This window comes from Vicia villosa, linkage group LG4 (genome assembly GCF_029867415.1).
Source record: "Vicia villosa cultivar HV-30 ecotype Madison, WI linkage group LG4, Vvil1.0, whole genome shotgun sequence".
NCBI lineage: Eukaryota > Viridiplantae > Streptophyta > Magnoliopsida > Fabales > Fabaceae > Vicia > Vicia villosa.
The window spans coordinates 128,951,840-128,975,607 of record NC_081183.1 but is presented as its reverse complement, the minus strand read 5'-3'; the positions used below and the strand labels follow the sequence as shown (position 1 = coordinate 128,975,607).

Genomic DNA, 23,768 nt, shown 5'->3' with positions numbered 1-23,768 from the left:
TGGAGAAAAAAAAACCTTATAGTGTGTTTAGATAAAATATTTTAATAAAGTAATGTAATGTTTTGAGGGAATTTAAAATGGTTTGTATAAAATTTGTTGTTTGGATACAAAAATGAAGAATTGTAAAAATGAAGGAAATTTATGAAGTATTTTATCTAAGTTAAATTTAATCATTTTAAAATGACACCAAAAACCAAAGAATTTAAAATTTCTCTCATACTCTATAGAATCTATTTGTTATTATTATTTCTTCAAATTTTATAAATTAGTCATCATATTTTCCAAAATTACAAAATTGATCCCAAAAAATTACAATTTGGTCCTTAATAATTTTTAAAATTTACAATTTGATTTTTCAAATTTTTAAAATTATAAATTGGTCCCTATTTTTTAATTTTTTAATTTTGTCCAAAAATTAAATTTTATAAAAAATTACCCCAAAAATCTAACAATGAATTACCTTAATATCCAAACAAATTAATTTAAAAATGAATGGATTTCAAGTGAATCATTTGAATTGCTTTAAATTTTAAATTCCTTTCAAATTTTCAATTACCTCATCCAAACACACTCTTAGAGTATGTTTGAATGAAGCATTTTAATGAGGTAATATAATGTTTTGAGGGAATTTAAAATGATTTGTATAAAATTTATTGTTTAGATACAAAAATGAAGAATTGTTAAAATGATGAAAACTTATGGAGTATTTTATCTAAGTTAAATTTAATCATTTTGAAATGACACAAAAAACTAAAGAATTTGAAATTCCTCTCATACTCCATAAAATGTATTTGTTACTATTATTTCTTCAAATTATGTAAATTGGTCCTCATATTTTTCAAAATTACAAAATTGACCCAAAAAAATTTTAAAAATTGTTAATTAGTCCTTAATAATTTTAAATTTACAGTTTGGTCCTTCAAATTTTTAAAAATTATAAATTGGTCCCTACTTTTCAATTTCTTAAGTCGGTTCAAAAAAATTAAATTTTATAAAAAATGACCCTAAAAATCTAACAATGAATTATCTTAAAATAGAAAGAATTGGGTGAAAAGAATAAATAGATTTTGGGTAGGAGAATTTTGGAGGGTTTGGTTTTCTTTGTAACACTAAAAACTCCATAAAATGGGGAACTAAAAAATTATATTGAAGGAGGATTTTGGAGGACATATATAAATTTTCTAAATAACTTTTAGGTTGTTATAGTATTCTAAAAATTAATAATTTAGTGATGATAATGATTTTTTTATCATTCTAAACAAAATTATTTTTTAAAAAAATGTCAAATATTTTCCTATATTTTTTTAAATATTCGTTTTCGGAAGTCTTCCCCTCCTCTCCTCTCCAAACTCGCAAACAAAGCCTAATATTTCATCTAAGCAAAATAATTTAAAAATAAATGATTTTCAATCTAATCATTTAAATTGCTTTAAATTATAATTTTTTAAAAATTTCCAATTACTTCATCCAAACACACTCTTAAATTTTTGTCGGAAAGTTTAAAACATAAAGAGTTCGGTTTTTCATTGCATTCCAATGGTTTGCCTTTTGGTGGAGCATGTTGCAACCAATTGCAATATGCCTGGTAAACATATACATGTGCCTTCTGTATCAAAAAATTTTATATTGTACAATTTGTGTAACGCGGGTCGCATTCGCTGGTTATAACTTTTGTAATTGCTAATAGTTGATTTTTGTTGGCTAGCAAAAAGTGGAGATTCTCTGTTATTTGTGGTTTGCATAACCATGATTTGTACGCAAAATTACAAGGACATCCTAGTGTATGTCGGCTCAATCCGGAAGAGAAGACATGTATTAATGACATGTCCTTGAATCTTGTTCAACCGAAAAATATACTTGCCACATTGAAAAGGAAGGAACCCGACAACGTATCGAATATAAGGCAAGTGTATAATCAATGTACCGCAATAATAAGGCGAGTAAGAGAGATAGAAGTGAGATGCAACAACTGTTGAAAATTTTGGATGACAACAAATACGTGTTGTGGTATAGAACTTGCAATGACGGGGTTATGGTCTGAGATATTTTTTGGACTCATCCAGATTCAATAAAGTTGTTCAACATTTTCCCGATAGTGCTCCTTCTCGATTCTATCTACAAGACCAACAAGTATCAACTTCCATTATTTGAGATGGTCGATGTTACATCCACCGAAAAGACGTACGCCGTTGGTTTTGCTTTTTTGGAGTGTGAACAAGAGGATACTTTTAGGTGGGCATTACAGGTGTGTCGGTCACTTTAGAAGCAACAAGTCGAGATACCTACGACGATTGTTACGGACCGCGATAGCGCTTTGATGAATGCGATTGCAAAGGTACTTCTTTCTTATAATGCATTACTTTATCGATATCACATAGCATGTAACATGAGAAGTAAGGTTAAACCCGTTGTGGGGACGGATCAAGTAGAGATCGAAGGTGGGAAACCGGTGAAGCCCGGAGTGGTTGTTGACCAAATATTGAATGCATGGGCTCATATTGCAAGTTCTTAGACAAAAGAATTATACGCCGATGCCATATTGCAATTTCATAAAGTATGTGAAAAGTATCCCGATTTATTGAAATATGTTGAAAGCACCATTCTTGACAAAGTGAAGGAGAAGTTTGTATGTCCGACAGCTTGGGAATACAACCACTAATAGAGTTGAGTCGGCACATGCTAATTTGAAAAATTGATTGGGTAATAGCAAGCGTGACTTGTGTCGATATTGGGAAACCTTAAATATCATGATTAAAAACCAACACAATGAGATACAAACCTCGTTCAGTTGGAGCATTACGCTGTTGGAGCATCGATTTAAGGACAACATCCTTTACTCTCAATTGATCGGTAATATGTTTCGGGCCGGATAGAACTATATCTTTCACGAGACCAAAGGAGGTGAAACTTTTGGTGGCGATAGCGCAAAGTGTGGTTGCACTATTGCTAGCACGTATGGTCTCCCGTGTGCTTGTGTTATTGCTAAAAAGGTGAGACTAGGTGAGCCAATAAGAATGGATGAAGTCACTCCTCATCGAAAGAGACTTAGTTTTGATGATAATGGTTGCATCGAAGGAGAAAAATCGAATATCTCTATTACTTCCGAATTGGAGGCGATACAAGAGAGTTTTTTGAAGGCCGATGACAACATGAAACTATATATCAAAGAACAATTGCGGAAGATCGGATTTTTAGAAACAACCGACATGAAACCACCGTATCAACCGGTTAAGACAAAGGGTTCTCCAAAGAAAGTGAAGCCTACGCCGAATGACAACTCGACTACACGGTCTCCTTCATATTGTGAGCACATCGATAAATTCTTTCTAGACTCATCTACTCCGAAATCACAAAAATCTCAAAAAAGTTCAAACAAAGGAGCTCGCATTAGCAAACCTCCTCCGACACCTATTTCACTGAAAGTTGTGTCTCCGACACCTATTGCTCCAAAGGTTACATCAATCGAAGAGGTACATGTTGCTCCAAAAATTCCCTTCATCAACGAGATGTCGGTTTTTATGCACAAATACATTGACCGGATCGTCAATATGGCGGGGGACGGTAATTGCGGATTCCAGGTCGTATCGCCTTTGCTTGATAAGGGAGAGGATGCCCATAAGCTTATCTTTCATGATCTTATCGAAAGTTGATGAACCATAAAGACTCGTACACACGGGTATTCGGAGACGAAGCTAAATTTGAATCGGCTAACGAAGCTCTTGTTCCTTGGTTGGGCGCTTATGCATCAGTTTCAAAATGGATGAGATTCCCGGAAATGGGACATCTTATTGCTTGCGCATATGACATGGTATGCATTGACTTGACGCGTTATGATTTTTCGGAAACCTTTTTTCCGCTCCGCAATGCACCTCCTACAAATCCAAATGATCGTATTATGTGTGTTGGATGACTCACAAAATCGAAACATTTTGTGCAAGTTTACTTGAAACTGGGATGCCCCATACCACCTATGTCACCGGAATGAGCACCTCATCATACCGAGAATGTCGAGACGTGGTCGGATCTTTTTGTGGATAGGAAGCACGAATTCGGAAGATTGAAGAATATCGAAAAATAATCGAATGCGAAAAAGTCAAAATTGGAACCACCAATAGATTTAGCCGGCGGCAGTTCTTTTGATGTATTTTCTAGTTTCAAAGTGTAACATATGCACTCTTTAACATTGCAATATAATCATTTTTTGTCAAGTATTAGTTCATGTGTTTATGTGTTTTTCCTTCTACTTCTATTGCTACTGCATTCTATTTTGTTAAAATAACTAACGGAGAAACTTCCGTAGATGTATCTACGGAAGGATCTAATTATGAAATTTATGGGTTTTTTCCGTAGGTACGTCTTCGAAAGCAAAATATTTGTGATCCTTATGTGAATATACCTACGGAACATTCTGTGATAGAGATTGTGTGGTCCATATTCACTAGGGGCTTCTATAAAGTTTGGGTTTCTAGAGTTGTATTACACACAAACACAAAAATGACATCCCCTAGGCCATGCTCATGGTAGCGAACATCATCCAAGTGTCCCACTCCTGAACCGATTATTTTCAAAAGGGATGGGCAAGTTATTTTCTCTCCTCTCAAACCCTCGATGCCGATGAAATTTTGGCATATCCATTTCTTGGACTACTTAAAAGGAGTATGATGTCTTGGTTAGAAAGGAGTACAACACTGGCAAAGTCATTAGAAGGATTCAGAGGCTTAGAACAAAGACCTCGCTAGAGATCAGGGAAACGGAACGTTGGTGGGATGAGGTGGGAAACGGCATTGATGTCATTCAAATGATGCATGAATCATATGATACGGTTTTGACTGTTATAAGTTCTTAGATTTCTTAATTTTCTGTTGAAAATTTTGATGTAATACCGACTTTAATCAATGGATGTTTCTTTTATCGTTACAAATGTTGTTGTTTTGGTTTTTTTAGGTCTGAGTTGATTCCGTGGATGCATCTACGGAAGTGTTCTGTATGTGCATCTACCGAACGTTTTCAAGCAAATGTAAAAAAAAAAAGTGATTTTAGAGATGCATCTACATATAAGCTAGATGACTTTTTTTTCCAATTCAATGGTGCGTGAGAGGTGTAAAAGAATAATTTAAACAAGTTAAAATCTCTAAAAAAAAAAAGATTAATATTCAATTAAAAATTCATTAAATCATTCAAAACAAGCACTGGCATGCAACGTTCAAAAAGGTTTTTTTTTCTTTCTTTTCTTCCAACCCATTAATTCCATATTTCCATCTATGAATGTTACCGTTACACCACCACACCACATCCCTAACGTCTCTTTCCATTTCTATAACATCTCATTCAATTTTCAATTTCAAATCTTAAACAGAAAACAATAACATTCTCAACAAACATTGATCCATCAAATAAAAATTCTCAATTCATTCATTCTTCAACAACCATGGCACTTAGACCCATTGATAACGATCTTCCAACAACAACCCAAGAAAGACCCAAAAAACAACCTAGAATCGCTGTCGCAACTCACAAACAACAGCAACAACAACAACCTCGGACTGCTAATGACGAAAATCAAGTCCCATCGGAACCCACCGTTGAAGTTGATTACATCTCATCCGACAACCTTAAACCCATGTCGGACCCAGAAGCTCAGATTCAAGTAAGCACAAAAATTCACTATTTTTACGTTTCCCTTTGAAAAAATTTAATTGTGATTCTGTTATTGAGTTTGGAAATCTTCATAATTGCAGAGTTTGATTGAAGATTTGGATTCGAAAAACTGGGTCAAGGTTTGTGAATCGTTGAATGATGTTAGGCGATTCGCATTGTTCCACTCTTCTCTGCTATTACCCATTTTGTAAGGGTTGATTTTTTTGTTAAAGTTTTAAAATTTATGTCATGGGTTGAATTGGGTTATAAGGAATTTTGTTTCTGATTTGAAGTTTGTGATTATCAGGGATAAAATTCTGTTGGTGGTGGTGAAGTCAATGAAGAACCCTCGTAGTGCTTTATGCAAAACCTCTATTATGGCCGCTTCTGATATTTTCAATGCTTTTGGTGACAAATTGTTTGGTCCATCTGCTTCCGATGCATTTGAGGACTTGGTAGGTGCTGTGCATTCAATTTTCTCTTATGTGGTGTTTTGGTGAAGTGATTTAAGAGGTTTGAATGAATTGTGTTGTTATGGTTGAATTTCAACAGCTGTTGCAGCTGCTGCTGAAAGCTTCTCAAGATAAAAGGTTTGTATGTGAAGAAGCTGAGAGGGCGCTTGGATCAATGGTGGGTTCCATGACACCTCTATCATTGCTTCAGAAACTAAGGGTTTCTGTGAGTCACAAAAACCTTAGGATCAGAGCTAAAGCTGCTGTTTCTCTATCCAAATGTGTCTCCAAAATGGTAAAGTTTGGCACTGCCATTGAATTTGCGATCTGATGCAGTGTTATTTGCTCATTACGTAGAATGTTTCTAAAGGGTGTTATTATGTTTGCAGGGAAGTGATGAAATGGAGGAGTTTGGGATGGAAAAGTTGATTGAAGTGGCAGCTGATTTAGTGAATGATAGGCTTCCAGAGGCAAGAGATGCTGCAAGAAGTATTGCAACTTCAGTGTATGAAGCAATCATTAAGGATGTGGAAGTGGAAGAGAAGATGGAGGTGTGGCAGAGCTTCTGCCAGTCTAAGCTAACACCAATTAATGCCATTTCAATTTTAAAGATTGTTAAAGTTTAGAATTGGAGGAATGTTTCTTTTAGGTTTGCTCATACTTGAGCTATGTTTAGAAGTTTAGTTTTATTTGTAGCAGTGCTCATGGTTCTACATGAGTAGCCATTAGCAAATAATATTTCATTGTGTTTGATTTAGCTACATCACATTGCTTTTATTATATATTTTAGGCCAAATATTACAAATTTATGATATGATCCTTGAGCTTTTTATGTAACGGTCACATCATTTTTATAAGGAAATTCGTTTAAAAATTTAATCACTTCATTTTATGGACTAATGGAACCAACATGGAAAACACTAATTTAGAGGGAGAGGAGTTCAATAACTTTAGGGAGAGCTTCAACCCATCTTTTCAAAATCAACTAATACAAAGAGTTTTGTCATTATCAAAAAAAGTGAAAGAATGCAGAAATTTTTTCTAAATATTTTGAAGATAATAAACTCTTTTAATTCAAGATCAATTGGTTTTTTAAAAATATATATACTGGTGATTAAAATTAGAGTATATAAATGTTGAAGATCAAATCATAATTTGATTGTGCACGGGTAAGCTCAAAAGTACCTTAAAAGAGTAAGTGTAATATTCTAAATATAATTGAATAATTTGTAGAGATAAAATATTCAATAATATAAGGTGATCATAATACTTTGTTAGAAGTCAATCCTTTTTTGTTGGACAATGAAATTGGACGAATTACTAATTGGGTCTTATAAGATAACATAAATAGTAATGTAAGAATTACATTGGGAGATTATAGTTGAAAGATAAATGATATTAAAAGAGATGATTAATTCACATAATTTATAACATTATGGACTTAATCAACTCTTCTCCATTTTACTCTATCAACGAACCTCTTTTCTCTCTAAAATTTATTACAGATCAAAATCATAAACATCACTCATCCTAGAACCCACTACAAGTCTCCAACAACCATACAATGAGGTTTTAGTCTTGTTTAGATCCTCACAAACTCTCTTAGAAAGAATCTTATATCCTTAAGCTGATAAAAAAACTTGTTTATTACCGTGTAAGCTCACCGAAACTATATTAATCAATATTGCGAGTCTAGTAAAACTAAAAAAATACATAGTTGAAAATGTGCACACAATAAGAAAAGTTTTTATGCATTAAAAAAGAAATGTCATGGACTATGAGAAATAAAGTAGCCACTTTGATGAACCATTATAAATCTCTTGTGTGATCTCTCTCTTAGATTAAACTCCATTTGTTTACTGTATTGTCAATTACACTCTCATACATAACCAACTAACACTCTCATACATGACCAACTAAATATTGTCTTAGATTTAACTAACCTTTTATTTCTAAGGATTCCTTGAGAGATCTCTTTTTCACTAAGCTAAAACAAAATTTGAAAGGATAATATTTCAACTTCCCTTCTCATGAAATTTATTTTTCTTTGAAGGAACACAATCAACTATTATGTATATGATTGCTTTAGTTTTTTTTACAATATCTCATGTCACATCAAGTATTTGGTAACTTAAATTTCTCTCAATCTCAATAATTTTTAAGGGCAGTGTATTAACAACATGATGACAATGATATTTGGGTTCTAAAGTTGATGATAGCATATTGACGAACCTGAGACAAACAAGTTATGGTGGTCTAGTCGCTACTTAGATGATCGATTATAGTTTGGTTATTATGAAAGTGGGAGCGTGTCAACTATTTTACATGTAGTGATTCATGATCTAGTAACATGACTTACTCTCTATTGGGACGCAATGCTTTTTTTACCCCCTCCACGCTGTCCAATTAATGGCGAAGGAAACACTAAAATTTTATTATTATGCTAATCTTTTAGAGTTAATTAAAAGTTATTTATTTGAAAAGTGAGACATTTATATCCACCATATTTTCAAATAAAGAAACTCTTGTGTTTATGTCCTTATGAAGTTAGGTGCTAACCACAAAATATATCTTCTGGTAATGCATGAACTATATTGTCTCTTTTCAACGCTATTAACATATTATCTATGAGTATCCTTTATCATCACATAATCGTTTTTGTTTTTCTTTTTTCTCTTATGCAACTAAAAAATAGTTTACTTAGACTATGTTTGGATTAATGTATTTGATCATGCCTGATCAGATGGATCTTCAAGGTCTGTAATGAACTGGGTCTTCTGTAAACTGGGGAGTGTACCTGCAAGGTACTCCGATGCCAAAGTAAGAAGAAGGAGCAAATAGAGTGCAAGTACAAGGTAAAAGAGAGAGTGAATGATGTTACTTGACCCTCTAGTGAAAGAGGGTATTTATAGCCCCAACGTTGGGCCAAGGTCTCGCTATTGGACTGGATACCCAGACCCATTTCGGAGACTGTCAGGATCCTACGTGAGTAGTGGAGACCAGCACGTGGTCTCCATCCTAGGTCAACCACTCCGCAATTAAAGGAGGAGACGCGGTATTTCAGGGATTGCGTGGACTCCGTTTAATCCGGAGGATTGGGAATGAAGGAACCCTATGCGGAGGAGGGTCCTCGGCCAAGAGAATGGATGGAAGCGCTCGCAGGGAGCGTCTGCTCGATGTCGCTGTAGCAATGCTCGGGTCCCATCATGCTCGACTAAGGGTTGACTAAGTCGGTTAGCAGAGGGCCACGTGCTCGCGCATGCCTAGGGACCACATGCTCGCGTACGCCGAGAGCATTTAGCTCGGGCGGCGTGCATGGCGCAACGTGCAGGGGAGGAATGCCCTGTGGGTTGAGAGAGATTTGGGCTTTAGTCTAATTAGACCAGGCGCTGGCCCAGTCCAGAACAATATTAAAACGAAGCAGAACAGAAATAAACATGATGGAATAAAGTGAATCAGAGGGGATGGAACAAAGATTTCATTCCATTGTTTGTGTAATTTTTATAATTTGATGAAACAAAGTAAAATAAATTAGTTCATTCAATTTCATACACCTCAAATTTAGGGATGAAAATAAAGGATTGAATGAAATATGATGGAATGAACTCCATCATGCTCTGTTTTGTTCAATCAATTATTTGCAAATTCAAACAAAAAAATCTGGTTATATGCACTTCATTCCATTCAATTTCACCACATTCCACCATATTCTCATGCTATGTTTAAATATCATATAATAAAAAAAGGAAATGAAGTGAAACAAAATAAAATGAAAAGAGCATAATGAAATTTAGCGAAATGCAGCAAAGGACAATGATGATTTCATTTTATTGTTTGAAATTTTTAGGGTAGTATAATACAAAATTTTCATTTCATCAAAGTTGAAGGAGAATAAATATGGTATTAAGTGACGAAATAAAATAAAATTTATACCATTTTCTACCTACTCCATCCAATTTTTGAAATGATTCAATTAATAAAATACGATTCTATTTCATCCCATATTATACCATTTCATTCCATCTAATTTCATTGATCTAAATAAAGTCTAGTTATCCTGTAAAAAAATAAAAAAATAAAAATAAAGTCTAGTTATATTTTATAAGTAATTGAATATTTTGAAGTGAGAGTAGAAAAAGATTATAACAAAATAAACATTTAATAAATTGCTCAAAAATTATAAGAAAACTAAGATAAATAAATAAACAAATGTATAATTGGTGGGCTAGGTGTGTGTTTTATCCGAACGATGTTCTATTTTTCCCTCGCAGGTTGTGTTCTCTGCTTGTGAAGTGCAGCAAGCAAATGAGATGAGTGAAGTGTAGATGCCGTTTTTCACCTCAATTTCTCATCAATCCAATGGAAACCACTCTCGCTTTCTTCATGCAAACCTCTTCTTACAGGGTATCTATCCGTTTTCATTCAAACCACGCTCTTCCATTCTATCTACATAATACCATTCAAATTTGAGTTCTTTTCTCTGTTTTTGATTACTTTACACTTTTTCTCATAATGGGTCACTCTTATTTATGCTACAAAAATGCTGAGTGAATTTAACCTTATTGCAGATTATGTGTTCGATGAATTGTCAAACAGAAAGTTCATTTTTTTTTTGTTGTTTGAGATTTTACTTAAGTTATACTATAGTGATGGTTTGCTGGATTGTTTCTCTCCAACCTATATTAACCTGGAATTAGATACTACTAGTATTGTTCTACTTTTTGTTGATGCAAGCTTTTTAATATTTTCAGGCGCTCTCGCGAAATGCGTATTCGTACTCTAGGAAAACTAATTCTACTGGCTTGTTTTGTTCCCGGGGAATCTCATCGGCTAATGTAGTATATCTGTCAAAGATTTCAAACTATTGTACTCATTCAAGGGATGATATATGTTCTTCAAAGCGAAGATCACGTGGGCCTGTTATGGCAGGAAAGAAGGCTGCAGAAGGTAATGCATTTGCTATTTCACATATATTTTCAGTTTTCTAAGCACATTATTGTTTGTTAACCTACTTAACTTTAGGAACCAAGCAAGATGATGGTAAATACAAGCACACAGTTGATCTTCCTAAGACAGCATTTGGCATGAGAGCGAATTCTTCGGTTAGGGAGCCTGAAATTCAGAAAATATGGGAGGATAACCAAGTATTTAAAAGAGTTGCTGACAAAAATAACGGAGTAAGTTCTGGACTTACCCATAAACCCCCCTTGTTATTTTTAGGACCTAACTAATATGCTTCAGTAACTTGATCAGGGAAATTTCATTCTTCATGATGGTCCTCCATATGCCAATGGGGATCTTCACATTGGCCATGCCTTAAATAAAATTTTGAAGGATATTATAAATCGTTATAAGGTATATTTTCCTTCCTTTCAACCTAGACTTTCATTTTATTTCTATCACATTTGATACAATGCATATTTTTGTTTTAAGTATGTTAGCATTTAGCACATGCATACTCTATTGACAGCGACACTTGTGATTACGTTCATTTATTTATTTCTTCAAATTATTACCGGTGTCACTGTTGTGTTTGTGTCAATGCTTCATAAGAACTAATATTCTGCTTGTAATTTTTTTGTGTGCAGCTCCTTCAGAATTATAAAGTTCATTTTGTGCCTGGATGGGATTGTCATGGCCTACCAATTGAATTAAAAGGCAAGACTTATGTTCATTTTGTGTTGAATAGACAAATGTTATAATGTCGAAAATTCAAAATTTTCAACTTGCCTTATGTTCTGCAGCTTATGCTCCCTTTTCTTTCATTTGCTTGAATTACAACTTCACATGTATATTGCATTTCAGCTTGTATCTATTACATTCTTTGAGAAGTATGGTTGTTTGAATTATTTCAGTTTTGCAGTCACTGGATAAGGAGGCTAGAAACAATCTTACACCATTGAAATTGAGAGCAAAAGCCGCAAAATTTGCCAAAGACACTGTTAAAACTCAGATGTCATCTTTTAAGGTCCCTTCTTTGTTTGCACTTTTACTCTATGAATTATACGTATTATTGCATTATTTTCTGGACAATTATAGATCTCTTACAGTTTAGTTTCCATTTTAATTGCTGAGATTTTGTTTCAACCTTATACATGTTTATTTTATTTTATCTATTAGTTTGTTTTTTGTTTAAATGTATCTTAAACATGTTAACAAATGTCTGCAGCGCTTTGGAGTATGGGCTGACTGGAATAATCCTTATCTTACACTAGATCCGGAATATGAAGCTGCCCAGGTAGCTGGTACAGCCTTTCTTGTTTACTCTTATGGATATATTAACCGGACACAAAATTCAGCATCTGAATGTCCTATTCACGAAGTATTATAAATATTAGTGTTTAGGGCTTTTCTTTCACAATTTGGATTATTTTGCTTGGAGAGCTCTTATAGAAAGGACCTCAAAATTCTGTCAACACCTAGTTAGATTATGCACACTGCTTTAGTTACGAAAAATTTCATTTGCACATGACTCCGATTCATACTTGCTATTATATAGTCCTCATAACGTGCATCATATACTATTCTAGATTGAAGTATTTGGCCAGATGGCCTTGAAAGGCCATATCTACCGTGGGAGAAAACCTGTTCACTGGAGTCCCTCGTCGCGGACAGCACTTGCTGAAGCTGAGTTGGAGGTAAATTTAGTTATCATCATGTTGAACCTGTTGTCTAATGTCTAGAGCTAGTGTACTGTTCAACATGGTATTGTATAGTGTGGGTGGAAGACGCACAGCTCTTGCTTTGCCTTCTTGGCCACTTAAAGCATGCACACACAAGTTTATTTTTTAATTCTGTGCATGTCAACGCTTACAATTTATTCTTGTGTTACAATATATGAAAAGTATTTTATAATATCTTGATTGTATCTTGTAATATATGATAATTTAAATTTCATCTCAAGATTGGTTTCTATATTTCATTATATATCACAAATTTATTTTCTTATTTAATTAGGATTAAGAGCTTAGTATTATTATAAATAAGGGTCAATGCCTTGTTGTTCGTAAAAAATATATAAATATATAATTATCATTCTGAGTATTGATTTTCCTGTCTCAGTAACTAAACGATTAACTTCAAATATTTCTAAAACCTGATTTGGTGGATGTTTGAGTATCTATTCACTACCTAATTGGTTTCTATGTAGTACCCTGAAGGGCATGTTTCAAAAAGCATATATGCCATTTTCAGACTTGCAAGTGCTCCTTTGATGCCGAGTGACCTACTACAAGAATTCCCAAATTTGAGTTTGGCCATTTGGACTACTACTCCATGGACTATTCCTGCCAATGCAGGTATGTTTTTCTTTTGTTGCATTTTCCAAATTGGCTTATTAGTTAAAGCTATCTGGTTGCCTTTGCTAGTCATGATGGTCTCAATATTTGTGCCCTCTAGTTGTTCTTCCATGAATTTCTCTGTGATAAACAGAGATGTCTTGAGTTCTGTATTTATGGTTCTTTATTCATGTGAAAAGAAGCATTGGATATTGAGGTTCAGCTTTCTACTTAATTTGCTTTAGTTAGCACATATTGTTTTGCACCACTATTTTTATTTGTATCTGTTAGGGACCAAGATTCCCCTTCCTCTAAAATCTCCCCCACCTGAATCTGCCCACATAATCTTCAACAGAGTCTTCTTGCTTTAGGGGGTAGCTAACCTTTCCAATATATTGATGCATATCACTCCCCAGATCTTTGAATCAAGGCGATGGAAAAATATTTCTCAGGGTTGAATATTGGTTCTTTTGGCTCCAAAAACAAAATCATATCACCACCATACCTTCAATGGTAATAAACACTAAATCAAGATTCAAATCGTAAATTACAAGACCTATTTTTTGAATTATGAATCAAATCTTATTATGAATAGTAAGATACATTGCCAATAAAAAGATGCCTTTTTTAAGTAAAAACAAGTGACATAACACAATTATAAGCTGATATTACATATATGAACCTCAAAATCATTCAAGATTCAAGTCATAAATCAAATGATAAGAAAAGTGGTTGGTTATACAAAGTTGACAAAAGGTGGTTGGCTACACTAAGTTTAGGTAGCTATTCATTAAAATGAATCTTGATTCATCATAGTGAATCAGGATTCGTCGTAATGAATCACGATTGAAGATGAAATTCATATCCCAAATAAATACGCACTAAAGATTGATATCCATTGGGTTCAGTTTAGCATCGAAACAAGATAAGACTCACATGTATATCGCAAGATACTGATAAACATGGTAATAAACATCTAGTAAAACTTTTCAGAGGCACAAATGCCTTGTACTTCAAAGCACTTTTCCACCGTAGCAATCCGCCCAATATGGTTTGCCCCCTCAAAAACCTGTAATTCCACTTTCTGGGGAAAATTATATCCCGTTAGACTCTTTTTAAGGCTCACCTTGCATTCGATCTTCCTCTTTTTACAAGAAGAACTAAGGTTTCATTTGTGTGTTTTCCTTTTCGCTTCCAGTCTCATGGTCATCACTTGACCACCTGATACCTTGCCACTTCATCTACTTGGCAGTCAATTGTTTGATGTCTTTGGTTTTGGCCACATTGTCGCAGAGTTTAGTGAGTTGTGCTACATCCTCCATCATTGTCACATTCCCCTTCCTTAGACCAAGTTATGTTCCTGTTAGACTCTTTTGAAGGCTCGCTTTCCTTGCATTCTATTAAGAAATGTGGTTGGACATAACTCAACCCTACAAAACCGGCTAGTAGGTGTCCGATGTGGGACTCTTAACACATTCGATCTTCCCCTTTTGACTAGAAGAACTAGGATTTCATTTGTTTGTTTTCCTCTTTGCTTCCAGTCTCACCAGTCATCACTTGACCACCTAATGCCATGCCACTTCATGTGCTTGGCAATTAGCTGTTTGATTTGATGTCTTAAGTTATTGCCACATTGTCGTAGAGTTCAACAAGTTGTGTCGTGTGCTCCATCACCATCTTCTAGAGAGTTTCAATTGAAATCTCCAAACCCTCCATATGTTTCTCCATCCTTTGATTACGCTAGCTATCCTCCAAGGACCAATTTGATAGATTCGTAGTGATCACTGTGGATAAAAAACCGTGATACAAGAACAGAAAATGAAAAAAACACACAAGTTCGTAGTTTATTAGCTCTACCAAGGGAATTTCCCTTCACAGCTGTTACAACAGGTTACAGAACAACTCACAACTCTGCTCCCCACTTCCCGTCTAATTCTTGTTTAAAGCCTCTTACAAACTTCCATCCCCTTGCTCCCGTAGCATCTTTCTATAATACACATCTAATAACGGGCCTTGGGCTTCTTGGTCCCTAAGAGTATCCCTTATGGGAATATATACTTTCTTATTCTTTACAGTTAAAGTAGTCTTAAGACAAGTTGATTCGCCTTTTCTACTAGAAATACTGTTCCTTATTTTAGCCCCAAGTATCTGTGGAAAACAAATTTGAAAAGGAAAAAAGAGATCAATACTGTGTGCGCGCGCGCATTTTTTCTCCTAAAAAATATCATATTTGCATTTTGGATTAGTGTTATAGCTGGCACACATTGTATCAGTCAATAGTCAATTTCTTTAGTCATTTAAATGCTTAAATTTATTTATATCACTCTTTCTGTTCTTTATCTCTTCTTTCTACTGTTTTGTGCTCAGCTGTTGCAGTAAATCCCAAGCTTGAATATGTTGTTGTTGAAGTAGAATCACTAAATGAGCATGCGTCCTCATCTGGTGAAACTAAAAAGAATAGGCTTGGAACTGTTTTGAAGGATGAGAATAAGCTGTTTCTTATTGTAGCTTCAGAACTTGTGTCAACGTTAGAAGCAAAATGGGATGTGAAGCTCGTTGTTAAGAGAAAACTGTTGGGTTCTAATTTGGAAAACTACAGGTTATTGGCTGAACCAAAATGAACAATTATTTTTTTCTTTTGATTTTGCCACTGCTATTTGTTTCAGTAAATTTATGTGTTTTAAATCTTATTGTTGTAATCTATGGTAAATGAGAAACTTTTCCCTGAGGAAATGATTAATTATTATGGTTTCAGATACATCCATCCAGTAGATAATAGGGAATGTCCAGTCGTAGTTGGGGGAGATTATATTACAACAGAAACAGGAACAGGACTTGTCCATACAGCTCCTGGACATGGTCATGAAGATTATGTGACTGGTCAGAAATATGGGCTACCCATGCTATCTCCAGTTGATGATAATGGAATATTCACTGAAGAAGCTGGGCAATTTAGTGGGCTTGATGTTCTTGGTGAAGGTAACATTGCTGTTGTGAAATATTTGGATGAAAATTTGTCACTCATCATGGAAGAATCATACAGTAAGTTCTTTTTGTTTCTCTTCATGCAATTCTCTTAATGGTCAACCTATAATTATTGATTAATCATCATGGATCTCCTCTTTTTTCTAATTTAGAACACAAGTATCCATACGATTGGCGGACGAAAAAACCAACAATATTTAGAGCAACAGAGCAATGGTTTGCATCAGTTGAGGGATTTCGCGAAGCTGCTATGGATGCTATTGGCCGTGTAAAATGGGTTCCACCTCAGGTATTTCATTTAAAGTTTCCTTGCCAAATTATTTTGTTCATTTGTATATTTTGCTTGCTTAGAGATGTGCCACTCATCATTTTTTGTGCTGCCTTTTGCTGATATATCTGAATTGCTTAGGGAGAAAATAGAATCTCAGCAATGACCTCCAGTCGCTCTGATTGGTGTATATCACGACAAAGGACATGGGGTGTGCCAATTCCAGTTTTTTATCATGTGCAGTCTAGAGAACCTCTTATGAACGAAGAGACAATTAATCATATAAATTGTAAGTGAAAAAATAACTTCATTTTCTTTAATTTTTCTTAGTATCAAGTTCTGATTTTGTTCTACCTCAATATCTTTTTTGTGTTTGGTAGAATTACTTTTTCACTGTTAGTAAATATTAAACAAATATTGTTGTCCCTATTTGAGTACATGTAATGGTAAATAGTCCAAATTTGTTTTGTTGCTTATGCTCTTTTAAAGCATGTTGGTCCTATAAAATCAATACATCCTAATATTGATCTCTTACTTTTCTTTCTGAGACTGTCAGCTATTATAGCCCAAAAGGGTGGTGATGCATGGTGGTACATGACAGTAGAAGAACTCCTCCCAGCTAAATATCGTGATAAAGCAGCAGAATATGAAAAGGGGACTGACACAATGGATGTGTGGTTTGATTCAGGTACAATAATATACCTGAGCTAATCCTTCTGGCATATAGTTGTCTATAATTTTAGTTCATTGCTTACTTTCTTTGAATTTGGTGTATCTTGGCTGGTTATTTTTACTCCAGGTTCTTCCTGGGCTGCAGTCTTGGGAAAAAGAGAGTCCCTTGGCTCTCCTGCAGACTTGTATCTTGAAGGAACAGATCAGCATCGGGGGTGGTTTCAGAGTTCATTGCTAACTAGTATAGCTACAACAGGTAATGAATTTTTTGACATACAATCAAAACAAATGTCCTCTATTCCTCAAATAAGCAGGACAAATAATTATTTATTTATACTTGTAAGAATCAAAGAATCAAATCCTAATATTTATTACTAGGATTGGAATTAGCAAATCATATCAATTACTATCATAAATAAAAGTGATTGTAGTCTGATTTAGACACAGAATCACAACATTCAACATGGTATTAGAGCAGGTTCTGCTCATGTAACTAGTGGGGTTTATCGCAGCAGCTGCAGGCAACAAGTTGTCGCCGCCAAAAAAAAGTTTCCGTCCAGTTTCCATACTTTTCTGGCGCTTCTGCATCTCTTTTCTGTGAGCCTCCTATACAGTCTATTATTTATTTTTGACTCTTTTCTGGCTTTTTGTAACGACGCATCTTTTCTTCGGTGGACCCTTTTTCGGTGTGTATCATCAGTCACCGATGACGCCATCGTGATCATACTGTTGTTGCCAGTCCAGCCACCTGTGACCGACACCGTCATTGGAGCAGCAACGAGCCAGTAGTTCTCCACAAAGTAGTCAATAGCGGCCAATAGCGGTGCTATCCCACTATAGCGGAGCGGAGGCTGGCCGCTATTGGAAGAGCCTTAGCAGTGCAGAACACTATCGCGGCCGCTATAGGGTAAATAGCGGGTAGCGGAGCGCTTCCTGGGATGGAGAGGTTATTTCAATCCTTTTCCCATATGAAAAACCGAAATTACCTTAAAAATTAAAACACTTTTAAGGGTAATTTTGGGTTTTTCAATCAAATTTGAGTTGAGACTCAACCATTATCAAATTTGAATTGAGACTCAACCCTAACCTTCCTCCACCGACGTTTTTGCACTTCAACCATTCCAAAGAAAAATCAAAAGTTCCGGCCTCACCTCTCTCTGCACTCCATTCTTCCCTCCGTATTTCATATGTTTATAATTAATATTCATGTAATTTATCCAAAAAATGATCAAATGGTGGCCATCCCACTATAGGCTATCCTGATATCCCATTTTTCGGGTCGGCCGCTCCGCACCGCTATCCAGGATTAACTATTCTGGTTCTCCATCAATGTGTCATCCTTTCGACATGTCTTAAAATTCTCCGCTGTGTCATCCTTCCGGCAAGTTTAGAATTTCTTCTGCCGCCATTCACTCTCACTTGATCGGCATTTCCATCATGCTTCCTTGTGCATGTTCACTATGTTTCATCTACTTATTTTCTTTTTCACCGGTGTGTTTCTCTATATAATTGTGATTCAACAAGTTATCCCCTTAGGTGAGACTCATTCCAGAAAACCACCATAGCCACTTTCAGAAACCGACGATGAGAACAGCTGCCTTTGCTACGGGCACTTCCGGCAGCTCTACAACTTTTTTGAGTATAGTCCTGAGGTTTCTATTTTCTCTATTATTCATTCACCCATTTGAACAAGCTTAAAGCTTTGTAAACTTTAGCTTCAGAGGAAGTGTAAGAATAAAGAAATATCAAATCCTAATATTTATTACTAGGATTAGAATTAGCAAATCTTATCAATTAGTGTTTATTGTATTTGTTTTATATGCTATTATAAACAGGTGTAGTCTGATTTAAACACACAGAATCACAAATTCAACAATATTATTTCATAACATTGATTTATCACATTCTCAATGTTAAAACCTCAACAAAAAAAGACAAATGGAACAGGCTGTGTTGTTGTCCATATATGCTCAATTTGCACAAGCCACTCATCCAGGGTTCACTATATATTTTCATGGGAAAATAATGTTTTAAGAATTTGGGGTGGACTGGACTTAACCGAATATCTACAAAACCGACTTGTAAGGTGTGAACTGTGAACTATCCATCATTTATAATTACATTTTGAGGTCTTATTTCATCCAATGTAGGACTTGTAATACATCCCGTCACATCTAGGACTGGACATCTAGAGGGTGACCCGAATGATCCAGTAATAGGTGGTCCATTGAATCTTGGATAGACTCTGATACCATCTTAGAATTTGCGTTGAGCCTAACTCAACCCCCACAAAACCGATTTATATGGTGAGTGAGGATATCATCACTTAAAAACCCATTTTCAGACCTGATTTCATCCAATGTTGAACTATTTACACATAACATATGCTTGAAAGACCCCATCCCGTCTTGATAAATTACACAACCAATCAACCTTATTATTTTTACCAGGCTTGACCAACTGTAGTTATAGGATGGTAGTTGGAGTAGCATAGCAACCTGTTACTAGTCTCTTGGCTAACAAGCTAACAAATTCAGAGTGCTTCATGCATACCATTGTAGAAGTTCATTTTCAAAAGTGCTCATTTTGTTATAAATTGGTGTTTATACTAAACTTTTGAATTTGGGGTAAAATGCAATGGGGGTAATTGACTTGGGTGTGTGAGTTCAATTTTCTATTTAAACTGATGATTAAAATTTAAAATATTTGTTTAGTGTTGTAAACTACAATACATGTCTTAGCTTCTTTTCCAACTTAATTAACCTTTTTATGAATATCATATTATCAATCAAGAAGTTGTTAGAAACATAGATGTTTAGGAATAATCAGACAACTTAAATAGTTTTATATCGTGATAAGTCTATGTGATAAGTATATATCTGTGGTACCTTAAATATGTTTTTTTTCTTCTTTTAGTTATAATCTTTTGTTTATTTACTTTTTGTATTAAAAAAATACAAAAAAGCATGTGCTTTTAGTCCTAATATGATCGTCTTTTTAAATTAAACAATGTCATAATGTTCTATCATGGAGTACCATATTTATAGGAAGACCATTTAATTCTATACCTCTCTTGATGGTTTGTCTTATAAATTTCTTTGTTCTCCAGTTTCATCTAACTATTTTACTATCCTTTCCTTTATCTAGTTTACCCTGCTTACTGGTGCTTTTGTGATTCTTCTCTGTGCATGTTCAAACTACCATTTTTACAATTGGAGCTATCCGAACTTCCCCTCTAATGTCTTCATTCCCACTCCTAGTCCTCTCTAATAACTTTCTAAAGACTTTTTCGGCGAGATTGTTTTCAAATTTTTATATTTATGCTAGTCAGATACTAATTCTGTCTTTTTTGTCTACTGCAGGAAAGGCTCCATATTCTTCTGTTTTAACTCATGGATTTGTATTGGATGAGAAGGGCTTAAAGATGAGCAAGTCTATGGGTAATGTTGTGGATCCACGTAGTGTGATTGAAGGAGGAAAAAATCAGAAGGCAAGTTACATGAATGTATTATATAAAAAATATAAAATACTAGTTTTGGAGCTGTATCAAACCCTATAATTTCACTTTATCAAAATTGTGTTGCTCTCAGGAAGCACCTGCATATGGAGCGGATGTCCTACGACTTTGGGTTTCTAGTGTAGATTATACTGGTGATGTGATGATTGGTCCTCAGATTCTTCGTCAAATATCTGAAATCTACCGGAAGTTACGGGGAACTTTAAGATACCTCTTGGCAAATCTTCATGACTGGGAAGTAAGTTCAAGTCCTGTAGCTGAATTAAATCCTTTTTCTTTTGTCTGCCTATTTTAAAATATTGCTTATTGTATCTTTGCCTCTCAGCACATATATTTTTCCTGTTTGTCTTACTATATAACTGCTTTGTTGACAGACAGATTTTACTGTTAAATACGACGAGCTTCCTAGGATTGATAGGCATGCACTATTTCAGCTAGAGAATGTTGTAAAAAGCATTCAAGGGAATTATGAAACTTACCAGTTTTTCAAAATATTTCAGGTAAGTTGTTTTAGATCCTAGAGAAACATTCTATATATACAAAATATGCTTATATGCTAATGCTTAATGCATGCGTGGGTGTGAATATGCATGATAGGTTTTCATGGATCTATCTAGCTTAGTTAGTAGGCACAAATGTGCATCTGTTTGATTGTAATTTTTTAGCAGAGTTGAAATTTACCATTATGCAGAAAAGGGTTATCTATGGCTTAGGATTCATCCCACAAGTTTTTATCTTCATATCAAAATTTGAGTTCTGCTCTTAAAGCATGACTCAGCTGAATTTTTCCTTTCTGATTTTTAATCTACCTATTATTTCATTGTGTTTTCTCTCTCATTCTCAGGTTTTACAGAGGTTTGTCATTGTTGACCTTTCAAATTTCTATTTTGATGTTGCCAAAGATCGGCTATATGTTGGGTACGTTTCTCTCTTGTTGTATCACTTATACCCTCCATAGTGCATTTGCAAATACAATTATTGACCAATTTTTAGGTTTTGATATGCACAGCTCGGCATTTGTATGACAGCACAAGATATCAATATCGGCTGCTTTACATTTTATTGTGTTTCTGTTTGTCTAAAAATATCATGTCTTTATGCCCGATTTTTCAGTGGATCAACAAGTTATACTAGGAGAAGTTGCCAAACAGTTCTTGCAGCTCATCTCCTTTCTATTGTGAGAGTAATAGCACCAATATTGCCCCATTTAGCTGAGGATGTGTGGCAGAATCTTCCATTTCAGTATACAACCGAATACGGTTCCTTTGCTGAATATGTATTTGAATCAAGATGGCCAACTTTGAATGAAAGATGGCTTACTCTTCCTGTTGAAGAAATTGAATTCTGGGAAAAGATTCTTGAGGTATACTCTCATTCATGAAAGATTATAAGCACAAGTTTTCAAACCAAGAGTATTAAGCAACCTACTTTCTTTGTTTCTTTTGCCAGCTGAGAACAGAGGTGAATAAAGTGTTGGAAGCAGCTCGAACCGGCAAATTAATTGGTGCAAGTTTAGATGCTAAGGTTCACATTCATACATCCGATGCCACCATGGCATCCAAGCTATCTGAACTATGTACAAGCGAAATTGATGCTGATACATTGAATCGGCTGTTCATAACTTCTCAGGTTTGCCTAAAACTACAATATACTTTTCAGTGACTTACTAAAAACTATTGAAAATTGAAGATACAAATATTCATGTCATTATTGAAACTGTTAAACATGTTGCTAATACTCAGGCTGAGATTCTTCCTTCATTAGAAGATGAAAAAGTTGCAAGTATACCATATAGTGGTGAATGCCTAATTCAAGGGAACAGTAAAGTGTGGATTGGTGTATCTCGTGCTACTGGTTCTAAGTGTGAAAGATGTTGGCATTATTCACATCAAGTTGGTTCATTTTCAGACCACCCCACCCTTTGCAGCCGCTGCCATGATGTTGTTGCTGTTCAGATGCCCTCTGGTTCTGAAGTAGCTGCTGTCAGTTAATATTTCAGAGCAAGAAACTGTGATTGAATTTCAACTTCATTTGTTTTCTAATAAAAAAAATATTTATTTTTTTAAAATTAAATTATAATAAATTGAAGATGTAAAATTATTTATATCATCTACAATTTGTATGTTGCCTTGTATAACAGAAAATACATATGCTGTCAGTATACTTTTTGTCCAGTTAGTGTAATAGTAATTGATTTATTTAATAGAATACAAATCGAAGATATCAATAGTGAATTTATAAAATTCTATAATGAAATAATTTTACAATTTTATTTAGATATAATTCGTAATGAAAGTAATACAAATTTAATCAAATATTTACACAATGTATCTTCATATTTTATCTGCAATGTAATACCAATTCTGAACAAAATTCTACAAAAAAAATGCTAAGAAATAGTAGTATGATTGAGTGTTCTCACAACCATTAATTTGAATTATTTTTTGTTCTTAAAGAACAAATTTGTAAGATGAGAATCTACCAAAATTATTTGACAAATGATAAACTCCGCTTTTAAGTAAGGTCGACTACTTGAATATTAGAATCACGACTTTACTTCATGATCATGCTCAAATGTTACTTACAACATGTTATTTCTATTCTCAAATTTTAATGTGAACAAGCTTAAACAAAATCTTTCTAAATTTCAGTTTCGCTCAAATTTTTTTCATTCTCACCAACTCAACCGAGTGTTAGTCAAAGTGGTCATTCAATTTAATCATATCAAGCCTCATCAATAGAAGAGTAAATAAATGATGTATCAAGCAAGAGATCTTAAATATGAGAATCAAGATCTAAAATATGAGAAATTCATTTTTATGATTCAACTCATGAAGAGTATGATTCGACTCAAACAAGACAGATGAAGAACATGGAATTTTTTAGTCTAAGAGTTCCATGATTTGAGTCATGTACAACTTGTGATTCAAATCATGATAGTTGCACAAACTTACTAAATG

The 23,768-nt window shown here is 34.5% G+C and overlaps 2 protein-coding genes across 3 annotated transcripts; both read left to right on the top strand.

Moving 5' to 3' along the window:
• The first annotated feature begins 5,265 nt into the window (after positions 1–5,265).
• On the top strand, positions 5,266–6,945 carry LOC131599660 (uncharacterized). The gene is made up of 5 exons (XM_058871945.1): positions 5,266–5,647; positions 5,739–5,845; positions 5,945–6,092; positions 6,190–6,384; positions 6,479–6,945. The coding sequence occupies exons 1-5, from the start codon at positions 5,429–5,431 to the stop codon at positions 6,713–6,715; spliced, it is 906 nt and encodes a 301-aa protein (XP_058727928.1). The 5' UTR covers positions 5,266–5,428; the 3' UTR covers positions 6,716–6,945.
• A 3,359-nt stretch (positions 6,946–10,304) lies between these two features.
• Positions 10,305–23,010, top strand: LOC131595202 (isoleucine--tRNA ligase, chloroplastic/mitochondrial). 2 transcript variants are annotated; one of them, XM_058867497.1, is made up of 22 exons: positions 10,305–10,493; positions 10,841–11,036; positions 11,112–11,266; positions 11,343–11,444; positions 11,678–11,747; positions 11,945–12,057; positions 12,259–12,327; positions 12,620–12,727; positions 13,240–13,387; positions 15,734–15,965; positions 16,122–16,408; positions 16,504–16,640; positions 16,761–16,908; positions 17,176–17,307; positions 17,419–17,547; positions 20,654–20,781; positions 20,882–21,046; positions 21,183–21,308; positions 21,653–21,726; positions 21,922–22,171; positions 22,258–22,437; positions 22,551–23,010. In XM_058867497.1, the coding sequence occupies exons 1-22, from the start codon at positions 10,449–10,451 to the stop codon at positions 22,797–22,799; spliced, it is 3,243 nt and encodes a 1,080-aa protein (XP_058723480.1). In that variant the 5' UTR covers positions 10,305–10,448; the 3' UTR covers positions 22,800–23,010. The 2 variants fall into 2 exon arrangements, with proteins under 2 accessions (XP_058723480.1, XP_058723481.1); XM_058867498.1 differs by having other exon boundaries at positions 20,654–20,785; positions 20,886–21,046.
• Positions 23,011–23,768: the final 758 nt, after the last annotated feature.